Below are 26,964 nucleotides of genomic sequence, written 5' to 3'. Positions count from 1 at the left end.
CCGTAGCATGCTGGAAGTTCGGTCAGGAACGCCCTTCCTGTGCTGGACACACGTGGCCCTGCCTGACCCTCTGGGCTTTCTCTGACCCATGAGTCAGCCAGACATGTAGACTGATAGCAGCCAAGGTTAGTGGCTGGTCCATGTCAGAGGTTTGCCTAGAGGAGAGATTGGGGCTGGGTGCTGGGGAGGCTTCCTGGAGGAGGTGACGCTCAGTCTGAGACTAATAGGGAAAACCAGGAGGAAAGAATTTGCAGGGATGTGGAGAGAATGGAGAAGCTCCAGGAGGAAGGACAGCACTGGCAAAGGCACAGAAGCAGAAGAACTTTCTGTGAGGGCATCTGGGGAGTGAGAGTGGAGGGCTGGCTGAGGGATTTTACAGAGCATTTGCTTTCTGGGTATCCACGTGGAGGGTGGATGATGAAGAAGCAGTTGCAGTTACCCAGGCAAGAGGGAATACCTGGGAGGGGTCTAGTCTGAGGTTCCAAGGAGGGGCAGACGTGGGAGAGATTTGCTGGGGCCCTGGCTGGCTGGGGGCAGGTTGTCGAGTGGCCCCGGGATGTGGCAGGCTGCGGCACAGCTGCACAGAGAGTGGCTGGAGGCGGGTGTCTGCTCTGAGTGCAGGCCGAGGAGGCCCGGGGAGTGCGTGCTCCTGTTCCCCCACCGCCCACGCACCAGATCTTTGTTTGTTGCCCATGGAAACAGGCCCAGGGCAGGGGCTGGGGTGGAGGGTGGGAATGACCCTCTCCAGAACTGATGGGGGTGGAGGGTTTCTCTGGCCCCGGGTGACCACCTGTGACTCTACCAACAGGTCCCCCGGGACCACATGGTCCCCCAGGACCCCCAGGTGTACCTGGATCCCAGGTAAGGCCTTTTTATTTCTGGCGGGTGAGGGGGCATTGGCTTCGTAGGCAAGGAGGAGCTGGGCTTCTTGGCTGCAGGAGTTGCTCAGGAAGGAACCAGTCTTCTTGGGCGGTCCTCACCTGGGCCCTCACCTGGGACTCGGGGGCAGGTGGGCATGGGATTTTGGTTTTATTGGTGGCAGTGTCCTTCCTTTGCTGCTCATTTCCCCTGTGCCGGAGAGGTATTGGCGTCGTTCCCATTTCACAGGTGCGCTGGGGTCCTGAGAGGCCAACACCACAGCCTGTCACCCCTCCTCCCCAAGAACCACCGACATGGGAGGGGACGCCCCAAAGCCCGACTGGGTGCTCCAACCCCCGCTTGCTCTGCCTTTGCAGCTGTGGGGCTCTGGGCTGAAAGGCAGCCTCTCTGGGCTCTGGCTCTTAAAATGGGAGCAAGAGAGAAGTGAAGCACCTGGTGGAAGCACCTTGTGTTGCAGGAGCCCGAGGGCTTGGGAGGAAGAACACTCCGAGGATGGGGAAGGGCCCGGAATGCCTGGTGGAGGCAGCAGGGGTGGTGCTGAGTGCTTCCCGCCAGGGTAGAGCTTCTGGCAGCCCCGTCCTGGGCCTTGCTCGGTCAGACCAGGGGCTCGAGCTCGGCTGTAAGGTGGGGGGCACTGAGAGGTGGCCCCCACACTGTGAGGGACGTGGTCCAGGCCTTGGCCCTGTGGGCACGGGGACCTGGGGAGTCCCGCACGTTCGTTCATCCCTTTAGTACTTGACAAACACCCCCAGTCTCTGGGAGGGTGCCCGTCCCCATCTGATGGCACAGGCAGCACCTGAGGCCATAGTCCAACCCTTAAAGCTGACATTCTAGATGCCAAAGAGCCAGTGTCCCTCGGCTCCGACCTGCTCCTGGTTGTCCCCACTGTGTGTGTTCGCACCAGGAGGACGCGGCGTGGAGGAGGAAGGCTGGCTAGTGCACAGACCCTGGGGAGGGGCAGACCAGAGCTTTGTCCAGGCCGCGCTGTGTACAGCATAGGGCGGGGCAGGAGGGGGTGAGGCTCACACCAGGCTGGCCTGCAGAGGGGTCGAGAGGTCCCCAGACCTGATCAGCTCCTGAATGGTGGGGGGTGGGGGGGGCCCAGGTAAGCCGAGAGTCTAGGTTATCCAGAGCCAGGCACCCCCGGAGTACCTCCTTGCCCGCCAGGACCCATCCACAGCCCTGGAGAGAAGGGCTGGGGAGCAGGCCCGAGAATGACGGTGATGAGGGGCAAAGAGGCCCAGGGACCCACAGCAGACCACGTCTTCCTGGGGACCCAGGTCTGTAAGAGTCTAAGGAGGTTCAAGGGGACAGAGTCTGAGCTGCTTGTCCAACTCCTCTCGAGAGGGTGTGACCAGGCATCAGCCTGAGGGGGCTTCAGGTCACTGGCATCTTGACCCTTACCTCCCTACTGTGGCTCTTCCCTAGGGCTGGGGGCCTATGGCCGGGGCTCGGATGCCAGAGGGCATAAGGCCCACTCCTGGCTCTCCAGGGCCGCAGTGGGCGAGCCCCTCCCGGGACCCACTGCCAGGGCCTGTCCAGGCCCCCACATAGCCAAGGTTGGCCCGAATATCAATACCAGAACGACCACCAGCCTCCTCTGCTCACCACAAAGGGCCAGACTGTGGGCTCACTGTGGGTGGTGGGGCCAGTCTGGTGGCCCAGCCATGGCCTCCTCCTTTGCCAAGGAATCAAGGCCTCTGAGAATTTGGGAGGGGTGAGAGTCCCCCTAGACAAGGGTCAGATAGGAGTGAGGGGGACCGGGTAGCCCCTATTCTGTCCTCTGAGCAGGACAGACAGACCAGAAACTAGCTGTGCCAGTTTCCAGCTGGTGACCCCGGGCCTCAGTTTCCACATCTGTGAAATGAGGATAAAAATCCCTGTGGGGCAGGTTTATTGTGAGGAATCAAGGGGATCGAAGAGGGAAAACGGCAGGCCCTCAGGGGACCCCTAGTAAATGCTGTTCGTGAACTGAACATCCGAGGCCTCGATTGTGTCAGGCGCCGTACTGGGCACAAGAACCAGGACACGCGACCCCCGCCCTCCAGCAGCTCATGGCCCAATAGGGTAGGCAGACGATGGAAGGCGAGGAAGTGTCAGGAAAGAACTGAGTGAGGTGATATGGCAGAGGGACTGGGGAGGAGTCCGCTGCGACCGGAGGGGAGCAACAGAGGTGAGGAGGGGCACTTGGCTGAGGCCCCAGGGCCCAGAGCAGCAGCCGTGTAGAGAGGCCCAGGAAGAGCGCCCGGGTCGGAGGAAGCGTGACTGCAGAGGCCTGAGGCAGGGCCAAGGCTGGGGCTCACCGGACTCACTGAGGGAGGGAGAGCGTATTGGGAAGGGGAGGAGGTGGGGTCGGGGCAGGGACTTACCTGCGGAGCTGAGGGCTGGGTTTTTGTCACAGTGGAAAGGGCACTCTGCGTGCTAGCGGGGGCAGAGCCTGTGATCTGATTTGCATCTTTAAGGCCCCTCGGCTGTTGTGGGGGGTGGAAGGTGGGGGTGAGGGGCAAGGAGACCAGGGAAGGGCCACAGCAGAGCAGAGGGGGACTTGAGAGTGACTTACAGGTGGTAGTGGTGGAAGCGGCCAGGTGAATGGACATGTTTAGAAAGTGGACCTGACAGGTCTGGCTGATGGAATAAATGTGGCGAGTGAGGCAAAGAGAAGGGGAGCTCCCAGGAGTGTGCTGGAGCAGCCGGAGGACCGTGGAGCTGTTTCCCTGAGAAGGTGATGTGGCGTGGGGGCAGGCATGGAGGGAGACCGGGAGTCCACTCTGGAGAGGTGCAGTGGGGTGCATCGTGGTCGCTGGGGCGGAGATGTTGGAGGATGGCTGGGCGCACACGCCTGGAGCTTCAGGGTGCCTCCCGGGTGGGCATGGCACTGACGGAAGTCTACGTGTGGTGCCCTCGATATTGCCATTGCCGTCACTCAGTGTCTGACTTCGGGGGAGAAGATGCGGACTCTGCCATCCATTTCCCTTTTCTGATTGCCCCATTTTACAGACGAGAAGACCGAGGGCTCTGCTGAGGTTCACTTAGGAGCCAGACAGAGGAAGGTGGCTGTAGAACCTGGGAGGTCCCCAGGAGTGGCCTTCCTAGTTTTTAGATCCAGTGCAGGGTAGGGGAGGACTGAGGGGTTGGTGGGGAGGGCGGGCGAGGACTAACCTACTGTATTTGGTTTTCTGCAGGGCCTGGCTGGAGAGCGGGGTGTGTCAGGGCCGTCTGTAAGTGTGGGACTGGTTAGGTAGGCCGCACCTGGGGCAGTGGGCTCTGGTGCAGGCCCAGGGCGCCAGGTGGGCGGGAACTGTCCCGGGTGGTGTTACCTGAGCTCAGGCCTACACAGCCTTCCCAAACATGACTTTTTCCGACCTGGCCAGGACGGGGCAGAGGAGAGAGGAGCAACCTGGGCGCAGCCCCAGATGCCCAAGCAGAGAAGGGAGGCAGGGGGCCGCCTCACTGGGAGTGTGAGTGAGACTGCAATAGTCTCCTGTTAGAGGGGGTTGGTTAAGAGTCCCAGAGCCTCTTCCAGGGAGTCCAGGGCCCTGGGCTGACATGCTGTGGACCCAGAGCGTGCCTTCCCTTCCCTGGACCTCTCTGAGTATAAGAGGCTTGGAAATCAGATTTCTGGTTTCCATTCTTGGAAACACAGATTTATGAGCCTCAGCTCCTGCCCCTAGGGGCAGAACGTCCTTCATGCCCAAGGCCTTGTGGAGGGGTGGGGAAGGGGATGGGGCCCTGCAGGAAGGGTGGATCTTTGCTGAGTACCTACTATGTGCTGGCCATGGTGGAGGCGTTCCTCATCCATAGCGTATTTAAGCTTCCCAGGGACCCCCAAAAGACTATGCTTTGTTATCCCTGTTTGCCAGAACTGGCAACTCAGAGACTCATTAACTTTTCCAAGGTCACACAGGAAGGCAACCACAGAACCAAGATTTAAACCCAGGTGTGTTAGCCTCCAGAGCCGCGCCTCCTCCCAGGCTTCCGTCTAGTAACCCCTGAGGACACTCTCAAAGCACCTTTAGGTGCTAGGCTCCAGTCGAGCTTGTTATCATGTTGATTCACTTAATCCTTTTAACAGTCCTCCAAGGTAGATACTATGAGAACACTGAGGCACAGAGAGGCACTTGAACTTATTCAAGTTCACACAGGAGGCGTAAGTACCAAGTAGGTATTACTGTGAGGCTGGCACCACTTTTGAGACAGAGAAGCAGGGTCCTAAGAGGCAGGGTCTTGATTCCTGCAAGATCCAAGACATGAGCTCAGGAGGTTCCCAAGAAGCAGAATTAAGCCCCTAAAGCCAACTTTAGACCCCTCCCTCCCAAGTGAGGCTGTGCAGGTGACCAGGGCCATGGCCTTCCACTGCTCTGCTCACCCCAGATGCCTGCCCATCCCCCCACCCCCCAGCGCTGGCTGTTGACTGCATGCTTTCCTCCCTAGGGTGAGCCTGGCAGGAAGGGGGAAGAGGAGGAAAAAGCTGCCACAGAGGTAACTGTGCTGTTGGCCCCTGCTTCCCTCCTCCGATTGGCTGTGTCTTAGTGGGAGAGCGGGTCCCCAACAGATTTGTGCTGGCACCACTTGGCCCCGCCCCCAGTGCTTCCTGACCGTGGGGTGAATGGGGTCCCGGCTCGGTGTGGGAGACAGATGAGTGAAACCTGGAGCATAGGGTGAAGGTTCTGCTGTGGGGGCAGCACAGACGGGGTGACTGGCCCAGGGCAGGGGCCAGGGGAGAGCCTGCTGGAGAGGACGGGAGGAGCCACAGACCCGAAGTGGGGGCTTCAGGATGCGGGGGTGGGGGCGCCTCTCCCAGGACAGGACTTTCTCATGGCCAGTGCCTGGTGTGCTGATGTGCCCACAGGGTCACGGGCTGGTGGACAGATGGCTGGTGGATGTGAGAGAGGAGGAGGAGGGAGTGAGAATGGGAGTGCACAGTGGCCCAGAGGATGGGTAGGGAGGGACATATTGGGGTGAGGACATGGCTGTGGGGACCCTCTATCCTCTGGGAGCGGGAGGAGTGCTGGTGGGGACTGGGGTGTTGGATAAAGGGGCCCAGGGCATGGGGGCCAGCAGGGGAGGCCGTGCCTGCTGAGAATGAGAGTCTCCCCTTGGGTGAGCAAGCTGGGGGAGGTTCCAAGCAGGGGGGTGTCTGGGGAGGTGGGCTGGTGCTGTGGGACCTCCCAGAGGACCATGTGGGACTGGAAAGTGGGGAGGATGCTGGAACAGAGCAACTGTGGGGGGCTTGGGAGGCAGCGGGAGGAAGACGGGAGTGCCGGGGTGTGAACCCAGGTTCACAGGCCTCCTGCAACGCCAGACCGAGAGGGTGCCCATGACCCCCCCCGCCCCCACTTCATAGGAGCTCGACCTGTGGCCCAGGGACCCAGGGTTTAGCTGGTCCCTGACAGAGGGGCCTGGACGCCCTGGCCCTCACTGGGGACACCCCGTCCCAGATATTGTCCGCAGCACAACGCCTGGTAGACTTCGGTTCCTTGGTGGGAAGAACTCCTCTTGTAACCCAGTGGAATGCCTTTTGGTCCTCCTTTGTTTTGTTTTAAGCTGAATTATTCTGAATGTCACGGCAGCTGTCATGTTACACAAGAAAAAGGTGTCCTTTTTGCTGCTGACTCCGGGCAGGCCTTGTCCCTTCAGCATCACTTTTCAAAGTGGACTTGACACCTGTCCTCTCAATAAATCAGCTCATTCACGTGTCTCAGCACATGAGGTCCTTGGCCCAGGTACAGGCCAGGTGTCACAGTGCAGACTCACCACCATCCCTCACTCCCGTTGGCACCCTGGAAACGGTGGCTCCCCTCCTCCTCCTCGTTCGGGAACGGGCTCTCCAGCGGGCAGTGCCAGGAGGGAAACCGGCAAAGCTCCCCGGCCCATGAGCCCGTGTCAGGTGCTCTGCAGGGTGTTTTCTGGAAGAAGGGCGCACAGGGATAGCAGGCAGGCCGCTGTGGAGCAGGAAGAGCCCAGACTGGAGGGAACAGGCCTGGGCACGAGGCCCCGGTCGGCCACTGCCAGGCTGTGTGTCCAGAGGACTCTCGTTCCCCTCTCTGTGCTGCGGGTCCCTTGTCTGTGAACAGGAATTGCAGCCCCACCCCTGGCACGGAGTGGACGATGGCTGTCGTAGTGACGATGGTAACGGGGACGAGGTGGGAGTGGGGGAACGGGGACGACATGCCCACTGACGCGGAATGGCCCTGACCCTGGCTGCTTCCTCCCGCCAGGGTGAGGGGGTGCAGCAGCTGCGGGAGGCCTTGAAGATCCTGGCAGAGAGAGTCCTCATCCTGGAACACATGATCGGGATCCACGGTGAGCAGCGGCCAGGCCCAGGGGCGGGAGGCCCATGGCCGGCCACACAGTCGGGAACCTCCCCCTGCTCCTGCCTCCCGCTCCTTGCCACCCTCGTGACGGCCGCCGCTGCCTCTGGTCTCCCTGCCTCCATGTTCCCTTTGCCAGATAGTTTTCCCCGAACCCCGGCCAGACCCTGTCCCTCCCCCGCTCAAGGACTCTCATTGACACCCTGCCAGCCATGACTGACATCTAGGTCCACCTAGTCCCAAGTCCCTCCCTGGCATAGCCTGGTGCCCAGTGACGCAGAGCCACCACCTGTCATCTCAGGCCCCTCCCACCTCCAGGCCTTTGCTCGAGCCCGACCCTCCACCTGCTAAACACCAGCCCCACTCCAGGACCCGCTCCAAGTTCTCTGCCGTGGAGCTGACCCCCTCCTTCCTCGCAGTGCTCTGCACTGTCTCTGTTTCCTCGTGGAGTGGGTTTTCCACGTCTCTCCTTGGTGGCAGGGTGGTGACTGGCACCTCTTCGGGGCCTGGAGCCCAGCCCTGGTCATCATTTGTAGAAGAATGAATGAATGAGTGAGTGAATGAATGAATGAATGAATGAACAAATGAGGCATGCATGAGTAGAGAGCCCTGTCCTCACTGGGCACAGCGCTCCCTTTGCTGGCCAGGGAGCAGAAGGGAAAGCGCCTGTGAGTGCTCCTAAGGCCCACGCTCCTGCTCTCCTTCCAGATCCCCTGGCCTCCCCTGAGGGGGGCTCCGGCCAGGACGCTGTCCTGAGAGCCAACCTCAAGATGAAGCGTGGTGGCACCCCACCCGATGGCTCCCTCGCTGCCCTGCTCGGCCCCAACCCTGTGCAGAAGAGCACTGGCCAGGCCAGCAGCGGGAAGTAAGGGCCCAACTCTCCAGAATAAGCCCCACCCCACTGGACACCCAGCCCTGAAGCCTGTGCCAGCACTGGATCTTGAAGGCACCCCTAATGGGACTGGACTCCAGGCATGGACAATCATGGGGACATCGGCTCCCACGGCTCTGGGGCCTCGGGGACTGATGGCACCTCCAGGGACAGGGTCCAGAGGTGCCCCGCACCCTTGGCAGAACCCTGCTGTTGTCCCTGTCCTCGCCCACCCCTGACCCCCTGCAGGAGACAGAGTCTGGGTGGGTGGGGAAGGGTATGAGAATAATCATAATACTTATCATTTACTGAGTTCCTGAGGCGTCTGGGCCTGTCCAGGGAGCTCTTCCTTCGTTGTCTCATTTAACCCTTAGGAGGTAGGCTTGTTATCCCCACTTTACATGGGGAACAGAGGCTTGGAGAGGATAAATAGCCTGCAAAACCACCAGACCGTGGAGGACTGGGGCAGAATTTGAACTCAGTCCTTTCTGTTCCTGAGCTCTCCACTCGGTCATCTTCCTCTCTTCATGGGAAACTCAGACAGGGCGATGAGCGCTGGGCTGGGGAGGCTGGGCTGCCCAGGGAAGGAGGGCGGGGCCCTGGGTCTCCTCCCTCAACTCCGGGGCTTAAGCCATCCCAGGCTTAAGGCCAGGGAGACCCTGAATAAGCCCACGAGAGTCACGTGGACCTCGGGAATGAGAAGGAGCCTTGGGATGCCAGGGCCCCCAAACCAAATTGGTGTGGCCCACTGCTGCCTCGGTCTCCCTGAGCCCACCCACCCCTACCGGGTCCCCCGCCCCTGAGCCGGAGGACAGAGGATTTAACGGGAACACGCACCCTCCGGGGGCTTCACGTGCAGCCCTGCCCGCTCCAGGTCTCCCTGGGAATTTGTTGGCTGGCACTTCTGCACCACGTGGCAAGTCCAATGTCCTTTTGAAGCAGAGGAAGGAGGGCTGCCAGAGTCCCGGCCCTGCTGGGGGGAGACGCGCCTGCCCACAGGGCGGTGGGCCCAGGACACCCCACAATAGCCCCCACTCCCCCGGTGCCCCAGACAGAAGAGCTCAGTCCACAGCCCTCAAGGCCATTCAAGACCTCTCACCCGTGCCCAGACGCCCTGGTGCTCCTCTCTCGCTGGGCCAGGATCCGCACTCAAGCGAGGGCAGCAAACTCAGATTCACAGGTGCTGGCGCCACCCCGAGTATGTCGCCCCTTGTAGCAGGAGCGCTCCGTCCCCAGCACTCTAGGTGCTCCTGGGAGGCCGCGGCCTGCTCCTGGACCCTGGTAACCTCCCCTGCCCTCAGGGCCCCAACCGCCCCTCGCCAGGAAGGTGCAGCCTTCCCGCAGGCCGCCTCGCAGAGGGGTGGTCACAGGTGGGCAGGAAGTCTGTAACGCTCTGACAATAAAGGTGCTCTCCCCACCGGGGTCTCGTGTCGTGTAGCTGCGGCTGCACAGGGGCCTGGTGAGCCCGGCCACTGTGACCCCTGGGTGCTGCAGGGAGCCGTCCTCAGAAGGTGCACATCTCGCTTCACTGTGACTGGAAGTGAGGACAGGGGAGTCCTGGGCAGTGTGACACATGTGGCAGGGGTGGCCTGGGGTCACACAGGCACAGCAGAGGGGCAGCAAGTCGTCAGGGAGCGTGAGGAGGGCCCATGGAGGAGAAGGGGGCCTTCAGGGGTCAGCGGGAGTCAGCCACACAGGGAAGGGCTCTGCGGGCAACGTGGGGAAAGGCTGGAAGGGAGAAGGAGGGTGGCTCTCTGGTGGCCCCTCAGGTAAGACGTACACGGTGGCTTGCAGGGGTACAGAAGGGAGCGGATGGGCCAGACAGAGGCGTGAGTGCTTCTCCCAGACGGCTGGGCCCCTTTCTCCTTCTCCAGGCCACCCTCAGGGCTCCCTGGAGCCCTGCCCCCATCCTGCCCCAAGCACCCCTTGGAACTCCCACTGGACCTGATGCCAGCTGACCAGCGAAGTCCTCAACCCCTTAGTGGAGCAGCCCAGAAGGCATTTCAGCCTCCCAGACCCCTTGGCAGAATGTGCTGCCCTAGTGCCCCCCAGCCTGGGGTCCGCATGGGCTCCTCCCCGTGAATATCTTAAAGGCAAACCGCATCACCACCGGTAACTGGTTCTTCTTTGACCGGCGGGGGGCGGGGGGGGGCGGGGCGCTGCTGTTTGGGGGGTGTGGACTGAGCGTAGGTGTGCAGGTGGCGGTCCACACATGTGCATAGGGCCCCTGGTGCAGGGCAGATGCAAGCGGTGGTTGGGGGCGGGGGGTTGGGGAAGTGGGGGTTCAAAGGGCCAGGGGCTAGCCTTCCCTAGGCCATCATGTTCCAGCACACAGCTCTGCAAAGTCACAACCTGAATTCAGCCTGATCTCCCAGGTCCTTACAAAGGACATTGTAAAAGTAGGAGCACAGAGCATGTTTTATTTAAGTTGGTTAGCTCCACACATGACTTTAAAATATTTAGACATGTGGGGCCTCCATTTGTCCCCTGACCTTGGATCCTGCATGGTCGGGGGGGATCTAACAGAGCTTGGAGTGAGCCCCCCAGCGTGGGAGCAGGATGTCCGGGTGCCCCCAAGCCCACCTCAGAGCCACTGGGGATGGACGGGGGTGCAGGAGGGAACGCACTCCCCAGGGGAGGTCCCTGCCAGCCGAGAGGACAGGCCAGGTCCGCAGTGTGCTGAGTTGGGCAGGGCAGCAGGTGTGGACCCCAGAGGGGGCCTCAGTCACCACAGGCTGGGGCTGTGAGACGGTCTGCCCAGGGAGGTGGACATGGCCTCGTCCTTCATAAGGATGAGTTCAGGGCCCCTGCTAAGTGGCCTGCAGGCCTCACCTCCCTTCAGCTTCATAGCCACCTTCCCCATTGTGTGGAGGGTCAGCTCAGCCCCAGAGAAGCTGAGTGGCTTGCCCATGGTCACATAGCAGCCAGTGCTGAAGCTGGGTTTCAGACCGGGTCTCTGGACTCAGAAAGGCTGTGCCCTCAGCTGCTGACTTCCGGAAGGAAGAGGAGTCCACGTGAACCGAGGGACTGAGGGATGGCATTGCAAGGGTTGGAGGGGTGTGTGAGTGGAGGCCAGCAGCACAGCAGGGTAGCGTGAGGAGCAGGAGTCCTCATGGGAAGGAGACTGAAGCAGCTTCCAAGCATCAGATCTTGGAGGACCCCGAACGCTGGAAAGAGAGGAAATTGACCCATGGAGACACGCAGCTTCAGCAGGTTCTCACAGTCAGTCTGGCCTCACCCCTCCATCTGACCTGATGATCTTTCTGACATGCAAACCTGACCGCACGCCCCACTTACACATTTGCAGCGGCTTCCCTGTTCCTGGCCCCCAGCCTGGGCTGTCCCCCCAGGCTCACCTCAGACTGCAGGCCCATAAAGGGCAGCACCAGGCCCATAGCTCAGGCCCAGAGCTTCTCATTCCCATTGGCTGGCCTCATCGCTGTCCAGCCTGTGGGTGCTGGTTGAGGTGGTGGTGGGGGCCTGGGGGATTGGCACAGCCCTTGCAGAAGCACATTTCCTGGCTTTGGGCAAAATCCTCAGACATGTCACCTTTGCTGACCCCCACAGCCCGACTGAGTCAGGTTGGAACCTTCTGGAGAACCTGAGTGTCTCTGTGCCCATGTGTGGAAACTCTGGCTTGCACTTTGGTGTTCAGCTGACAGGGCCCAGTGGTGACTCGGAACGGTGAGGCAAATCCCCTGGCCCCCCTCAGCCAGGATGCCATTACTGGGCCTCCAGAGTACAGCCAACCTCAGCTGCCGAAAACTGCCCTTATCCTCCCAGCTCCTGGGGAGGGGGCTCAGGAGGGTCAGCCCAGGAAAGGGAGAGAGCAAGGGCATCCCTGAGCTTCCACCCTTGCACCTGCCTACGTGGGCCATCCAGGGGTTAATGAGGGAGAATTAGCAGAGGCTCACCCACCCTGCCCCAGCCTGTCTCCTCCCTGAGTCTGCTCTGCTCTGCTCTCAGTCCCCCACCGCCCGAGGGTACTCCCAGCCTCTTGTGAGGTGCTGCTGCCTGCATACACTTCTCCTTGTGCCCCAGTGTCCAGACTAAAACCCAGCATTGCCTGTCAAATGCCAATGGGCTCCAGGCCCTGGTGCATGTGTACATGTGTGAGTGTGCAACCATGCACATGTACTGGTGGGCACACACATGTGCATGTGTGTGCGTGTGCTCACGTGTGTGTATGTGATGAGACAGGGGCTGATAGCCCCTCACTTAACACCTGCCCTTCCAGGCCCCTCCTTCGGGGTCCAGAGCAGCCACAGCCCTTCTTCCCCCAAGGCCCTAGTCCTGCACTGTCGGCTCCACGAGAGCCTCTCTCCTCACACCCCTGCCCATGGGAACCTGGGGAGCAAGGCCCTCACTTGAGCCTTTCAGCTCTCTGGATGGGGGAGGGGGTCAGGGTCTCCTGGGCAGGGCAGGTGTGGGGCTGAGTCTGGATGTGAACAGGGCTCCTCAGCCCACCGCAGGGAGCTTCGCCTGCCCCATCCCTGCTGGCCAGCAGCCAAAGCAGAAATTCGGGGATCCCTTTAGTCAGTGACTTCTGGCAAGTACCCCAGTGTGGCAGCCCGGTGGAGGGAACTGAGACTGGGCTGATGTTCATTGGCTCCCACTAGGGCTGCTGACTCTGCTGTTAAAATATGAAACACCCCCGTATGACCGACCCCAGCTCCCCATATGCTCCCCACCATCCCAGCCCCTCCTAAGATCCCCCACCAATCCAGTGCCCAGAGCAGGATCTGTTGCAAGTGGTGGGTCCTGTGCTACACCGTCCATAAAGTCCTTCTAATATCATTCCCAACATGGGCGATGAGAAACTGAAGGAGGGGCTGGGGTGAGGGGTGCGCTTTGCCTCAGCCAAGGAGCACGTCCTGGCCTCGGGCAGAAGCCGGCTGCTGACCCGCTGCCTTGGAATGGAGAACGCCACCGTGAAGGGCAGGTAGGCTCAGAAGCAGCTGGGAGCCCTGGAACGCCCAGCCTTGGTTCCTAGTCTAGGGCATTCCAAGAGGACCTCACATTTCCTGGTGTAACTCCTTGGGGCTACAACTTAAGAAAACTTGTTTCTGGCTCAGCTGGCCTGAGAACCAAACGGTCACTGGTTCAATTCCCAGTCAGGGCACATGCCTAGGTTGTGGGCCAGGTCCCCAGTTGAGGGCACATGAGAAGCAACCACACATTGATGTTTCTCTTTCTCCTTCCCTTTCCCTCTCTCAATATAAATAAATAAAATCTTAAAAGAAAAAAGAAAGGGAGAAAACTTGTTTCTGGGGACCAGGAAGGAATTGAGGTGTGGCTAGAAGTTTACCAGATACTCCGTCCCCAGGGTCTCAGGAGCCACTTCCGAGCGCCGCCCCTCCCAGCACGCCCTGGGTGCGGGTGGCCCACCGCAGGCTGAGCAGGAAGGGCATGCTGGGGGCACGTTCTTCTGACCTGAGCTTGGGGTGTCCCACAGGCCCACCTGGGGCCATTCTGCATGGGCAGGAACCGCCTGATTCTGGCCAGAGGCATTCCAGGTGCCAGTGGGACACCCCAGCCTCCACCTCCCTGAATCAAAAAGGCGCTTCTGCATCTCTGTCCCCATCACGGGGCTGTGCTCTTGTGGGCAGGGCCGAACCTGCGTCCCCGGCTCCCAGCTCTGATCGTTGCTGTGGGTCACGGGACATTTCCAATAGGAAAGTAACTGCTTCCAGACTCTAAGAGGCTGGGACGAGGTGGTGGGCAGGGTCAGGCAGGCACCCAAGAATGGCCTTGGGCAGAACGGAAGTCCCTCCCCACCCCGACCACCCACACCGGCAATCCCAACCACCCCGGAGATTTCTGGAACACCTCTCTTCCAGACCTGTTTTATGGATTATAAAAAAAAGAGAGAGAGAGAGAGAGAACTTCATGAGGCTTTCAATTACTTGAATTCCAGGGAGATTTATTTCCAATGTTATTAATAAATTCTAATGTCACCTGTAACTTTCAATTGCCAGTTAACGGACTTGCAATTGATGCATTGTAAAAGGCAAATTAAATGCTGTTTCAGGCAGGGGCTGACAAATCTAACGAGCGGGTGTGGCTGGAGGAGACAGCCAGACTCCAACTGCCCAGGCTGCCCGCCTCCACACTGATGGGTGTGTGGCACGGGCAAGCGACAGCAGGGCCTCAGTGTCCTTGTCTATGAAAGGGGATCGCAGAGCCCACCCCTGGAGCCTTCATGGTAACTGGGGTTGAAGCTGTTTTTATCCACAGGTAAATGCAGTGAAGGGGTCCCAAGTGATCACTGGAGTCCAGAGTCCTGGCCCCGGCGCCGTGGGCCGAGTGGCTGCACAAGTGTCCTGGAGCTGCTGGAGGAACTGCCAGAACTGTCTGCTCTCAGCCCCGGAGGCTGGAGTCCGAAGTCAGGGTGTCGTCAGGGCCGTGCTCCCTCTGAAGGCACTGGGGAGGGCTGTGCCTTGCCTTGTCCAGCTTCTGGTGGCTTCAGGCGTCCCCTGGGCTTGTGGCCACATCCCTGTAACCTCTGCCTCTGGCTTCGCCTGGCCTTCTCCCTGTGTCTGTCTTGTCCTCTGTGTGTCTCTTACAAGGACGCCCAGTCAGGTAATCCAGGATGATCTTTTCACCTGAAGATCCTTCACTTACATCTACGATCACCCTCTTTCCGAAGGTGGCCCAGGAATGAGGACTTGGACGTACACTTGCAGTGCAAGGCAATCTTCAGCTTAGTACAGTGACTTTGGGCAAGCCATTCAGCCTCTCGGGGCTTTCACACTTCACCTTATCCCACAAAGCAAAGGTTTGCTTCCCTCAACAGTGGCCTGTGCGGGCCGGGCTCTGTTCTGAGCCCGTTGTGTGCGCTGCCTCACTTAATCTCCACGCAGCCTGACGAAGCAGGTGCTTTCCTTGTCTCCATTGTGCAGGTGGGCGCAAGGAGGTTATCCACACAGTAAGTGGTAGGGTCAGGATTTGAACCCAGGCCATCTACCTCTGCAGCCTACATCCCTTTTCTTAAAACTGAGCTTTTTTTATTGAGCAATGATTCACATACTGTTCAACTTGCCCATTTCAAGTGTTCGATATAGTGGATTTTATTATATTCAGAGTTGTGCAATTATCACCACAATCAATTTTAGAACATTTTCATCACCCCCCCCCCAAGAGAAACCCTGTATCATTTATTAACATCCACAAACCTCCATTTCCCCTACCCCTAGGCAACCAGTAATCTGCTTTCGGCCTCTGCAGATTGACCTGTTCTGGACACTTCATACAAATGGACTTGTACAATGTGTGGCCTCTTACATCTGGCTTCTCTCACTTAGCATAACAATTTCAAGGCTCACCTGTCTGTGGCAGGTAGCAGTGCTTCGTTACTCCTTAAGGCCCAGCTGGAGCCTGCTAACCACTGTGATGACTTGTAAGGCCCTCGGCAGCTCTGTGGGATCGGCGTGTTCCAGAAACCTCAGCCAAACACTGAGGCTTGATCTGTGAGGATCCTCTAGGACGTGGGGGACTGAATCTTACCCTTCTGCCCACAGTACTGTCCTCTCTGCAAGATTCCTGGCACAGCAAGAACCCCAGTAATGCTGGCACCAGCGGGTGACCTAGAGTGCCAGGCACAAGGCTTGGTCGCTCCTAAAGCCGAGCTGTTCTGCCCTCAACTGGGGTGGAGCCCCCTGACCTTTCTCACATTACAGGTCACAGGGAGCAGGATGTTGGCACAGCACTGGGGATAAATAACCAGGGCTGCAGCCAGCACCACCCCAGTAGCACCTTCAAGGGCCAACACCTGAGCCCACCTGGAGCCCGCCCACAGCACAGGGCTGGGAAGGGCTGCTGTCAGGTGGCAGGGCCTGCGCCCAAAGGACGCTCCTGTTGGAGGTGAGGAGGGAGAAGATGGGCTGGCTCTTCACCGACCAGGCCTCAGGCTGACGCCGGTTGAGCAGAGGGAGGGAGACATAAGAGAAAAGACACCTGGACCAGTGCTGTGGTGGGCCTTGGTCCCCGGGCCTCAGGGAGCAGCAGAGAGGGGTGACTGGTTAAGACTGGAGATCCTGGGCCCAAAGTGCTGCCTGCGGACATGCCAAGTGGAAGGCCAAGAGCGCACGGCCAGGCCCCTCATGCTGACTGGGATATGGGCTGCTTTGATTATAAGCAAGAGAAACCTATTTTAGTGTCTCAAGTAATAGGGGCTAATGGCAAGGCTCCAAGGATCTCAGGGGACCCCCAGGATAGGCTGGGAGTAGGGACAAGCCCCAAGGCTAGAGTGCCAGCTCTGATTCATCCCCGGGGTCTCGGCAGCGGGAGGAGGCTGCTGATTAATCACAGTTCTGGGTGAGTGCGTCCCCCGCTCTCACTGCCACCGGTGTTCTGTCTCTGACCTCAGAGTTTGTGTCTGCTTGTGACTTCTGTATCTTCCTACGGCTTGCTGTGACCTCTCGCTCACTCTCCCTTTGCAGGAGATGGCTTCGTAGTCACCCGCTGTTCAAAGGGGTGGTCAAACGTCTTCACTGTCTCTCCCTCTGGTGCTCAGGCTCCCTGGGACTTCCCCAAAGTGAGAAGGTCTCCCCCTTCTCGGCAGATGAGCACAGGCCCAGGTCTTGTCTTCCCCCTGCCCCCCAAGATGGGACACAGGCACCTTACAAGGAAAGAGGACTCCATGGACCTAAGGTGAGAAGCTCCAGAGAGAGGGAAATGTGGACTCTGCTGCCTGTGGGTGGCGGAAGCTGCCGTCCCAGAAGGGGAAGCGATGCTTCGGACCTCAAGCTGGGCTCTTGCTGGGCTGATGGAGCCGTCTGTGCCTTGTCCTACATCAGAGCTGCGTCCTCCAACACAACCATCCTACCCTCACCCTCCAGCCACTCAAGGACCTTGATGACGTCCCTCCAGGTTCTCGGGATGCAACGGGAACAAATCACTGCCCGCTTTCTCACCTGGGTGCCCATTGCCTCCCTTGCTCCCACCGCCCTGGCAGGCCCAGCTCAGCAAATTGAGCATGAAAGTGCCTTGGCCTTAATGTTCTTTCTGCATCATGGCTATAAAGGGAGAATTTTTGAAAAACACAAAACCAAAAGGTATATCTTAATTAGGGAAGATGTGCAGTGAGGCCAGACTAAGCCCTGCTGGGCACAAGCCCTCCACTTTGTGCGAACGAATGCTTTTAACGCGGCCCCGTTACCATGGTGATTACCAAGTCTCAGCTGACTGAGGTGGCATTGCAAATCTGTGGGGAAAGAACAGGTTATTCAATAAATGATGCCGGGACATTTGCTTAGCTATTTGAAGGAAATAAAATTAGCTCTTTCCTTCACACCACACTCCAGTATAACCTTCAGAGGATTTAAAGAAGTAAATGTGAAAAGGGAAATCATAAACAATCTAGGAGAACCTGGAGACAAACATTTGATCTTGGGATGAGTAAAGATTTTCTACACATAAAAGCAGTAGAAAAAATGAGAAAGAATAAGAGAATTTAACACATACAAATTTTAATCTCTATGTTTTAAAGAGCCATTCAATGAAATTTATTGAGGAACTAAAAAACAAAGCACAAAGTGTGACAAAGGGTTAACACCTCTAATATATAAAAAGCAGTTATAAAACAATGAAAATAAACATTCCAATAGAAAAATGGTCAAGCTCTCTTCACTGCATCTACTGCAAGGATGAAGACCGTTCTGAGCAGCCAGGCCATCGACATCCCAGAAAATGCCGACATCACTCTGAAGGGGCGTACAGCTACTGTGAAGGGCCCTGCGGAGGACTTCAGTCACATCAGTGTAGAACCCAGTCTCCTCGGAAAGAAAAGGAAGAGGGTCTGGTTGACAAATGGTGGGGCAATAGAAAGGCACTGGCCACTGTTTGCACTATCCGCAGTCACGTACAGAACAGGATTAAGGGTGTTACCCTGGGCTTTGTTTACAAGATGAGTCTGTGTACTCTCGCTTCCTCATCAAATGATGTTTTATGCAGAGGGATGGTTTTCTTGCTCAAATCAGAAATTTTTTGACTGAAAAATACATCCACAGGGTTCGGATAAGGTCAGGCATTGCTTGTTCAGTATATCAAGCAACACTGAATGTGTATCAAGCTCAGCTGCTTTGATTCAGCAAGCCACAACTGTTAGAAACAAGGAAGTCAGAAACCGTTTGGATGGTAGCTATGTTTCTGAAAAAGGCGCAGCCTGGCAGGCTGAGTTGTCCAGCCCTAGTAACAGCAAGATGCCGAATGAGTCCTCAGACTCGTCTGCGATGTTTTAAAGATGCGTTGAAAGCCATGCATTGATTTGAGGGAAAAGAAAAAAATAGTCAAAAGGAGATATACAAAAGAAGAAATAAAAATATGTAATCAACATTTAAAAATATTTAGCTTCACTGGTAAAGAAATGCCCACTAAAGACACCAATGAGATTCCCCCTTTGAGGTTATCAAAGACTGTTTAAAATTTTATTACTCAATCTTGCTGATTGGAGTGAAATTGAACATTCTTACCCATGAGGGTACAAATAGGAGGGCACAAATTAGTATAAAATTTCCAGGAAAAAATTGGCTTTTCACCACACGAGCTTTGAAATGTCCACACCACCAACTTGACACTGTCACTCGTAAGCCGGCCCAAGGAGAACTGAAGCTAAAAATGTAACAACAGTAATATTCATTGCTGGTATTTAACAGAAATCTATAATTTATTCAAATACTAGGTCATAATTTAAAAAATGTTGGTACATAAATATGATGAAATATTGTGCAGCCATTAAAAATGTTTTGAATAATGTTTAATGCATGGTACTATGTCTGTGATATAATGTTAAGGGGAAAATAGTATGTCCATCAGGGTTCTTAGCTGCAGTCAATCGAATCCCACTCTGCTTGTCTGGGGGAAGCAGAAAAGACATTCAGGGGGAGGGTGTGGGAGGGCTCCGAATCAGCAGGAGCACAGGGGAACCGGACTGAGAAAACTGTCCGTCAGCAGGACAACCACAGACAGCCCAGATCGGGAACCTGCTGGTGGGTGGGGAAGCTGCTCGAGTGCGGCTCTGCAAGGAATGCTGCTTCCTGCTACTGCTTCCTGCCACGCTGACCCTGAGGTCTGAGTGGTGAAGTGGCGGGAGGCCCGCTTCCCTCAGAGTCAGAGCGCAGAGGGCAGCACCGGACAGGGGAGCTCAGTGATTCCAGTGCCGCCCACACAGCACAAGCTCTGGGCCAGGTCAAATGGCCGGAGACTGGAGCTTTTCGGGGAGCTGCTAGACCCGTCACAAAGTGACAAATCCCTGGGGGTGGGACTTTTCGGGGAAGAGCCAAACCTGTTCTTCCCTTTCTGTTGGCTTCCGGGCGGCTGGTTTCCACAGCCACCAGACTTGGGAGGCTATCACTTTTCAAGCCCACAACAGAACTGTGGAGGGAGAAGTGAGAATAAGGCAAATTAAAACTTCACAAAGCTTGCTGTTCTCACTGTAATTAAAAAAAAAACAAAAAACAAACCACTCCTCAGATTATTGCAAGCCTTTGGTCATGAGAAAGTTGGTTTTGACACTTTTTGCCAGCATTCTCATTGTTTTTCTGAAGGGACAGTGTTTGGGAGTCCTTATTCCGTCGTTCTGGAGTGCAGCCCCCCACCTGTTTGTGTAAAGAAACTTTATTGGAACACAGCCGTGCCATCCACTTATATATTGCCTGTAGCTGCTTTCAGACTTTGGTTGAAGAGCTGAGTCATTGTGACAGAAACCATCTGGCCCGAAAAGCCTAAAATGTGTACTCTCTGGCCTTCACAGAAAATGTTTCCAATCCCTACAGTAAAGTGAGAAAATGATGTGAAGATTGGGAAGGAGACAGTAGATGGCCACTGTTCCCAGATGAAGTCATTTTGCATTTAGAAGAATTTTAAGTGTGTGAACCTGCTAGGATGAATCAGTGAGTTTAGCTGGGTCAGTGTGCTACACACACCCCACCATCATCGGGCCTCCAGGTCCAGCTGAGACAGTGTGATCGCGGTCCACCTTAGCTCTCCCGCAGATGACAGTCAAAACACTACTTAAAGGAAGAATATGTAAATGGCCAGGCTAAAGTCCTGCTAGCTAAGGACTCTGAAAAGTAAATCTCAGGAAGTAGGCTGGGGAGGGGAATCAAAACTCAAAGAATAACTGAAATAGCTGTGAGCTCCCTGATTCGATTGTTTTCCTCCGCATTTCCAAGTTCAACTCTATCACAGCCCAAATGCTGGGACTCTGAACGGGGATGGAAACTGAATAAGCTCTAAGAAAGGCTCTGTCTTTCTGGCCACAGAACCAGGAATGGGGTATCTTGCAGGGCTGAGAGCACAGATGGAAATTCTAATTTTTTTCTTTCATTTTTTTAAAGATTTTATTTATTTATTTTTAGAGAGGGAAGGGAGGAAGAAAGATAGAGAGAGAGAAACATCAATGTGTGGTTGCTGGGGGTTATGGCCTGCAACCCAGGCATGTACCCTGACTGGGAATTGAACCTGCGACACTTTGGTTCGCAGCCCGCGCTCAATCCACTGAGCTATGCCAGCCAGGGCCTTTTCTTTCACTTTTAACTGACGTTGTCCCGAGACAAGCCCCAGGCAGGAATCTGTGGTCCCGGGTGACAGCAGCCCATGTGCTCCTAAAACTCTGAGAGCAAACATTTCTCTCTGGTCACCTGGGCACGGGGCCCTTGGATCCGAAGAGGATGGGGAATCCTCATATTTTTCTCTTTTTTCTGTTGCCACTTTTCCCTAAGGTGGACTCGGTTGTAGGAAGTGCGGCACAGCAAAGACTAAAACCCTGGCTTTCTAGTGAGAGCACTGGGAAAGAGTTGGAGTGTCACAGGTCTTGTGGAGGAGGGAGCTAGAGAAAGGGACCCTTTTTTTTTTTTTAATTTTTTTTAAATATTTTATTTATTTATTTTTTTAGAGAGGGAAGGGAGGGAGATAGAGAGAGAGAGAAACATCAATGTGCGGTTGCTGGGGGTTATGGCCTGCAACCCAGTGTTGCGCGTGGGTCACCGGCCAGCAGTGACCACGGAACGCTGTGGATGGCTCGACGATAAACACGCGAGAAAAAACACCACATGCACAGAGACAAACTAGTTTCTGTGGGGAAGTAGGGACAAAATGGCCACCCCCCCCTAGTGGGGAGCACACTGATTTACCGTCCATACCTGCTTTTATTAGGGCTCATTTTGCATAATAATTCAGGTAAAGTACAGTACTCATTCGGGGAAGTAAGGAACTATAGAAAACAAAGAACTCTGCCGGTCTATTGAGTTGGGGTCAAAGAGCTGTAAGACTGAGGAACAAACTAACTTCCTCCTAAGACCCTTCTCATTCAACTGAGAGCATTCTAAACAAAGGAGGTTTCACAGTAATTTACGTGTTTTTTCTTAGGCCTGATCACCCCGGGAAATCCGCACTTCTCAGTACCGAGCTGTACCACCCTGTCATTGTTTTAGGCTTAGGTGGAGCAAGGGAACTAGGTAACCAAGAGATAAGGAGATTTTCTCCCAGATGATAAGAACTCAGACTTTGTCAAAGCCGAGGAGCGAGGGTCCATCACCCCCTTTTGCTGCAGCCCCCCAAGTCCTTCTTTTGGGGGCCTCCCAAAGTGATCGTGCCTGGCTTAGGTCATTCCCCCGTGGGGAATCTTACCCGTCTTTGGCTAACCGACCAAGCTTTTTGGGGGGTTCAGTCATGAATAAAGCAGCAGAAGCAGCATTCCTGCCAGGAAGATAAGCTTTTGTCTCCTTGCCGGCTTACGGTTCCAAGGGCATTCCCTTAGCCTTAGCTAGGCGGGGGTTTCAGCCTCTGATACCAGTCAGGGCGGTTCCCAACAACCCAGGAATGTACCCTGGCTGGGAATCGAACCTGGGACACTTTGGTTCCCAGCCCGCGCTCCATCCACTGAGCTACACCAGCCAGGGCTAGAAAGGGACCCTTCAAGTGTGTGGGAACAGTCCCAAGGCTTGTGTTATGTCTGCGTGAAACTGACCTGAAACAGCATAGCCGAGGCCTTGACGACTGAGGACAGACAACTCTGTAAGGGACCAGATAGTAAACATTTTAGGCTTTGTGGGTAACATGTATTCTCTGTCATGTATTTTCTTCCTCCCTTCCTTCCTTCCTCCCTCCCTCCCTTCCTTCCTTCCTCTCCCTCTCTCTCTCCCACCCCCACACCCCTTACAAATATAAAAACCAGCTTTATCTCTTAGGCCTTTAAACAGCAGTCTGCAGGCTGGACTGGGCTTGTCGGCCATACTTTATTATCCCCTAGTATGGACCACCACCAAAGTCCCAAACTAGCCTCTAGGGAGTGCACACGTGAGGTGGACCAGAATAATGTCACAAAGGTTTTAAAAATGTAACTTGTACTGCAGTTGAGGCTCAAAAAAGAAAAAAAGGATAAAAACTTGGAAGCCAAACCCGGCTGTAATGATTTCCTTCTTTTAACAAAAAATCATTTATCAGAAGATTTTAATAGGACCCAGAATTCCCTAACATAATGTGCAAAATTCCAAGATAAGATCTAAAGTTACTCAACATATTTACAAAGAACCAGGAAAAAGTCAATGGTTCTCAAGGGAAAGGATAATCAATGGGTGCTATATTAGTCAGGGTTCTCCGGGAAAACAGAAGCAGTAGGATATATGTATCCTGCACGGTAGATAGATCAATAGACATTTATTATGGAAATTGGCTCATGCAGCTCTGGAGGCCGAGAAGTCCCACGGTTTGCCATCTGCAAGCTGGAGAACCAGGAAAGCCAGTGGTTTAGTTGAAGTTGAGTCTGGGGGCCTGAGAGCCAGGAGCCCTGATGTCCAGGGGCGAGAGAAGATGAATGTCCATCTACTCCAGACACGCATTCGCTGTCTCTGCCTGCACGCCTCTGCTGGCACCACACACAGGCTTAGAGAGCGACTGATTCTCCAACCTGGAATCCTGCACACCATACCTTCGGCCAAGACGCCTATTTTTACAGCAAAGGAGGGACAACGGGCACATGACAATGGCATCCATGTTCCTTCCTACTCTCATGATCACCTGGAAGCAGTCAGCCTGGTTGATCATGGGAACTGCCCACTGACGGAAGGCTCAGTGAAAAAGTGCCAGTTTGAGGAAAATGCCCAGCAGGGGTGGGAGCTTCAGTTAAAATGTACTTGGGATTTGTTTTAATCAGGTATGGCGAGGCCAACAGATCAGGAGGAGACTGCCATGAAGGAAGGCGCTATTACTCACAGTTCCCTAGAACCAGGAGCCATGGCCCACCATGTGGGTCCACAGGGAGAAGCCCCTGGGTCAGTGAGTAGGCACAGAGAGCAAGGACGATGCATGAGCAAAGGCTTTGTTGTGGATTTTAAGAGAAGGAATGGGTAAGGCAGGGGAACAGGCTGATTAGATTTGAGACCGGTTAGTTTGAATGACTTTAGCAGGCTCAACAGTGTAGGGACTGTCCCTACTTGCCTGATGCCTGGCCCTGGGATGATTAGGGCACAGACATATTGACTCGTGGAGAGTAAAAGCCAGATAGAGTGGGTGGCGGAGCTCTGGACTGGCTGGTTTGCGTATCAGAGGCATGCATGAAAGCAAACCACTTACTATCCCCAGATATTAGCCGGAGCGCTCCATCTTTCCACATTAACCCATCTGTGTCTTTGGATCTGAAGTGAGTCTCTTGTAAGAAAAAAATACAATAAAAATAAATTTAAAAAATAAAAATAAAGTGAGTCTCTTATAGACCATAAATAGTTAGAATATGTGTTTGATGCAGTCTGCCAATCTCTGTCATTTGGTTGGAGAGTTTAATCCATTTACATTTAAAGCAACTACTGATAAGGAAAGATTGCTTTTCCATGTGACTTATAGCTTTTTTGTCCCTCATTTCCCCTATTACTTCTTTTATGTTTAATTAATTTTTTGTAGTAAAATGATTAAATTCCTTTCTAATTTTCTTTTGTGTTTATTCTCTCTGTCTCTCTCTGTCTCTCTCTCTCTCTCTCTCTCTCTCTCTCTCTCTCTCTCTCTATATATATATATATATATATTCATATTTTCTTTGTGTTTATCACGGGGATTACATTTAACATCTTAAAGCTATAACACTCTATTTTGAATTTACACCAGCTTAACTTCAATAACACACAAAATCTGCTCCTTCACAGCTTTGTTTTTGCCCTTGTCAGGTGTGGATGCCAGGAAATTACATCTTTATGCCTCTGTTGCCAAAAACATAAACTTGTAATTCTTTTAAGTGCACTAATCTCCTAAATTATGTAGAGAACAAGATTTGGAGCTACAAATCAAAATTACAGTAATACTAGCACTTATACAAATAATTTTCAATGTGTTAGTCTCTCAAATCACATAGAAAGCAAACAAAAAGTGCAGTTACAAACCAATGTTCTAAGAATCCTAGCTTTGCTAATTCCCCGTGTATTTGTCTCCACTAAGATCTTTATTTCTCTGCACAGCTTGAAGCTGCTGTCTAGGATCTTCTCATTTTACCTCCCAGGTCTCCCTGGAGCGCTTCTGTCAGGGCAGGCTTGGTGGTCAGGGACTCCATCAGCTTTTGTTTGTCTGGGAAGTCTTCGTTTCTCCCTCACCCATGAAGGACAGTTTCGTCAGACTTAGGATCCTTGGTTGACAGTTTTCAATATATCAGCCTGCTTCTGGCCTCTGAAGTTTCTGAGGAAGAATCTGCCGGTAATCTTACTGAGGATCCTTTCATGCGATGATTCCCTTCTCTCTTGCTGCTTTCTCCATTTGTCTTTTGAGAGTTTGATTATGTCTCAGTGTGGGCATTTCTGAGTTTATTTCACTTGTAATTCATTGCATTTCTTGAATGTTTATATTCATGCCTTTCATCTCATTTGGGGGGTTTTCAGGCATCATTTCTTCAAATAGCCTCTCTTCTTCTCTCTCTCTCTCCTTCTAAGACACCACAAGCTGTATGTTGGGCTGTTTCATGGTGTCCCACAGGACACTTCATCTCTGATCACTTTTCTTCAATCTTTTTTCTCTCCATTCCTCAGCCTTGATAATTTCCATCGCCTTATATTCAAGTTCACCAGTTCTTTCTGCTGTCTGTCTAAATCTGTCTTTGAATCCCTCTAGTAAATTTTTAAAATTTAAGTTATACTTTTTGGGTCTAGAATTCCATTTTGATTTGTTTTTAGGTTTTCTATCTCTTTATTGATATTTCCAACTGTTCTTTGTATGTTGCTTTTCTTACTTTCTCCACATCTTTCTTTCTTTGAGCATCTTTATGACAGTTATTTTAAAGTCTTTGTCTAGTATAACTGCCATCAGGTCTTCTTTAGGGACAGTTTCTGTTTATTATTTTTTTCCTTTGAATAGATCATACTTTTCTTCTATTTTGTATGCTTTTAAAATGTATTTATTATTATTTTTTACCCTGTTCTACCTTCCCCCACCCCCTTTTCACTCTGGTAATGACCACACTGTTGTCTGTGTCTATGAGGTTTTTGGGGTTTTGTTTTGCTTAATCTCTTCACCATTTTCACCCAGCCCCCAAACCTGCTGCAGTCTGTTCTCTGTCTCTATGACTCTGCTTCTATTTTGCTTACTAGCTTATTTTGTTCATTAGATTCCACATAGAAGCAAAATCATATGGTAAGTTTCTTTCTCTGACTGACTTATTTCACTTAGCATAATACTCTCCAAGACCATCTATGCTATCACAAAGGGTAAGATTTTTTTCTTTTTTAGAGCCGAGTAGTTTTGTGCCACAGCTTTATTATCCACTCATCTACTGATGGGCACTTGGGCTGCTTTCAAATCTTAGCTATTGTAAACAACACTGTGATGAACATAGGGGTGCATATGCTCTTTTGAATTAGTGTTTTGGGTTTCTTCAGATACATTCCTATAAGTGAAATCACTGGGTCATAAGTCAATTTCATTTTCAATTTTTTGAGGTATCTCCATACTGCTTTCCGCAGTGGCTGCACCAGTCTGCATTCCCACCAACAGTCCACAGGGTTCCCTTTTCTCCACATTCTTGACAACATTTGTTGTTTGTTGATCTATTGATGATAGCCATTCTGATGGATATGAGGTAATATCTCACTGTAGTTTTCATTTGCATTTCTCTGATGATAGTGAAGTTGAGGATTTTTTTCATCTATCGGCCATCTGTATGTCCTCTTTGGAGAAATAGCTATTCAGGTCCTTTGCCCATTTTTTCATTGGATTACTTTTTGGTGTTGAGTTGTAAAGTTCTTTATAAATTTTGGATATTAACCCCTTGTCAAATGTATCATTGACTAATATGTTTTCCCATTCAGTGGGTTGTCTTTTCATTTTGTTGATGGTGTCCTTTGCTGTGCAAAAACTGTCTAGTTTGATGTAGTCCCATTTGTTTATTTTTTCTTTTTTTCCCTTGCCTTTTTTACTTTAAAAATTAATTTATTTTCCAATTATAATTGACCTACTTTAACTTCTATGATTTTTTTGTAATATTTTTGTTGTAAATCGAACACTTGGATCTAGGCTGAATCCAGTTGAATACCAAATGATGTGGTAACTCTGGAAATAAGTTTTTTCTTCTTCCTCAGGATTTAAGGGTTTTTTGTTATTATTTAATGTTTTTCAATTATTTATAGGACGTTTCTGTGCCAAGGATCATCAGCCTAACACATAAACATAAGGTCTTCCCAGATCTTTACTGAACCTTTCCCTGGATGTGCGTGGTCACTGCCTAATTTTCCCCCCATGTGGGTTGTTTTGAATGTCTTAGTTTTCAATGTCTGTCTCCCAAAGAAAAAGCAAAAAAGGAAAGGGGTGGGTGAAAGGATGTCAGGTCCTTAAATTCCCTGGAAGTCACCTCCGTTAAAGGGGGAAAACCTCACAACAGTGGGGAAGTGCAAGCACAATGCTGCCTGCTTCTTTGTCCGAACCTCTGCAACC

At 53.4% G+C, this 26,964-nt stretch overlaps 1 protein-coding gene and 1 pseudogene across 2 annotated transcripts in view; both read left to right on the top strand.

Moving 5' to 3' along the window:
* The window catches only part of COL26A1 (collagen type XXVI alpha 1 chain), a 176,218-nt gene extending 166,747 nt beyond the window's left edge, over positions 1 to 9,471 (top strand). For both annotated transcript variants that reach the window (XM_045819488.1, XM_045819487.1), the window contains exons 9-13: positions 809 to 861; positions 4,062 to 4,097; positions 5,311 to 5,358; positions 7,098 to 7,182; positions 7,899 to 9,471. In XM_045819488.1, coding sequence (XP_045675444.1) covers positions 809 to 861; positions 4,062 to 4,097; positions 5,311 to 5,358; positions 7,098 to 7,182; positions 7,899 to 8,059 — 383 coding nt within the window. In that variant the 3' untranslated portion in view covers positions 8,060 to 9,471. The remainder of the gene's footprint in view (positions 1 to 808; positions 862 to 4,061; positions 4,098 to 5,310; positions 5,359 to 7,097; positions 7,183 to 7,898) is intronic.
* Positions 9,472 to 17,708: 8,237 nt separating this feature from the next.
* LOC123806300 lies at positions 17,709 to 18,302 on the top strand (annotated as a pseudogene).
* The last annotated feature ends 8,662 nt before the right edge of the window (positions 18,303 to 26,964 follow it).

This window comes from Phyllostomus hastatus, unplaced genomic scaffold (genome assembly GCF_019186645.2).
Source record: "Phyllostomus hastatus isolate PE091 unplaced genomic scaffold, TTU_PhHast_1.1 phas_scaffold_385, whole genome shotgun sequence".
Classification (NCBI taxonomy): Eukaryota; Metazoa; Chordata; class Mammalia; order Chiroptera; family Phyllostomidae; genus Phyllostomus; species Phyllostomus hastatus.
The sequence above is the reverse complement of the archived record's forward strand: the minus strand, read 5'-3'. Positions and strand labels throughout refer to the sequence as shown.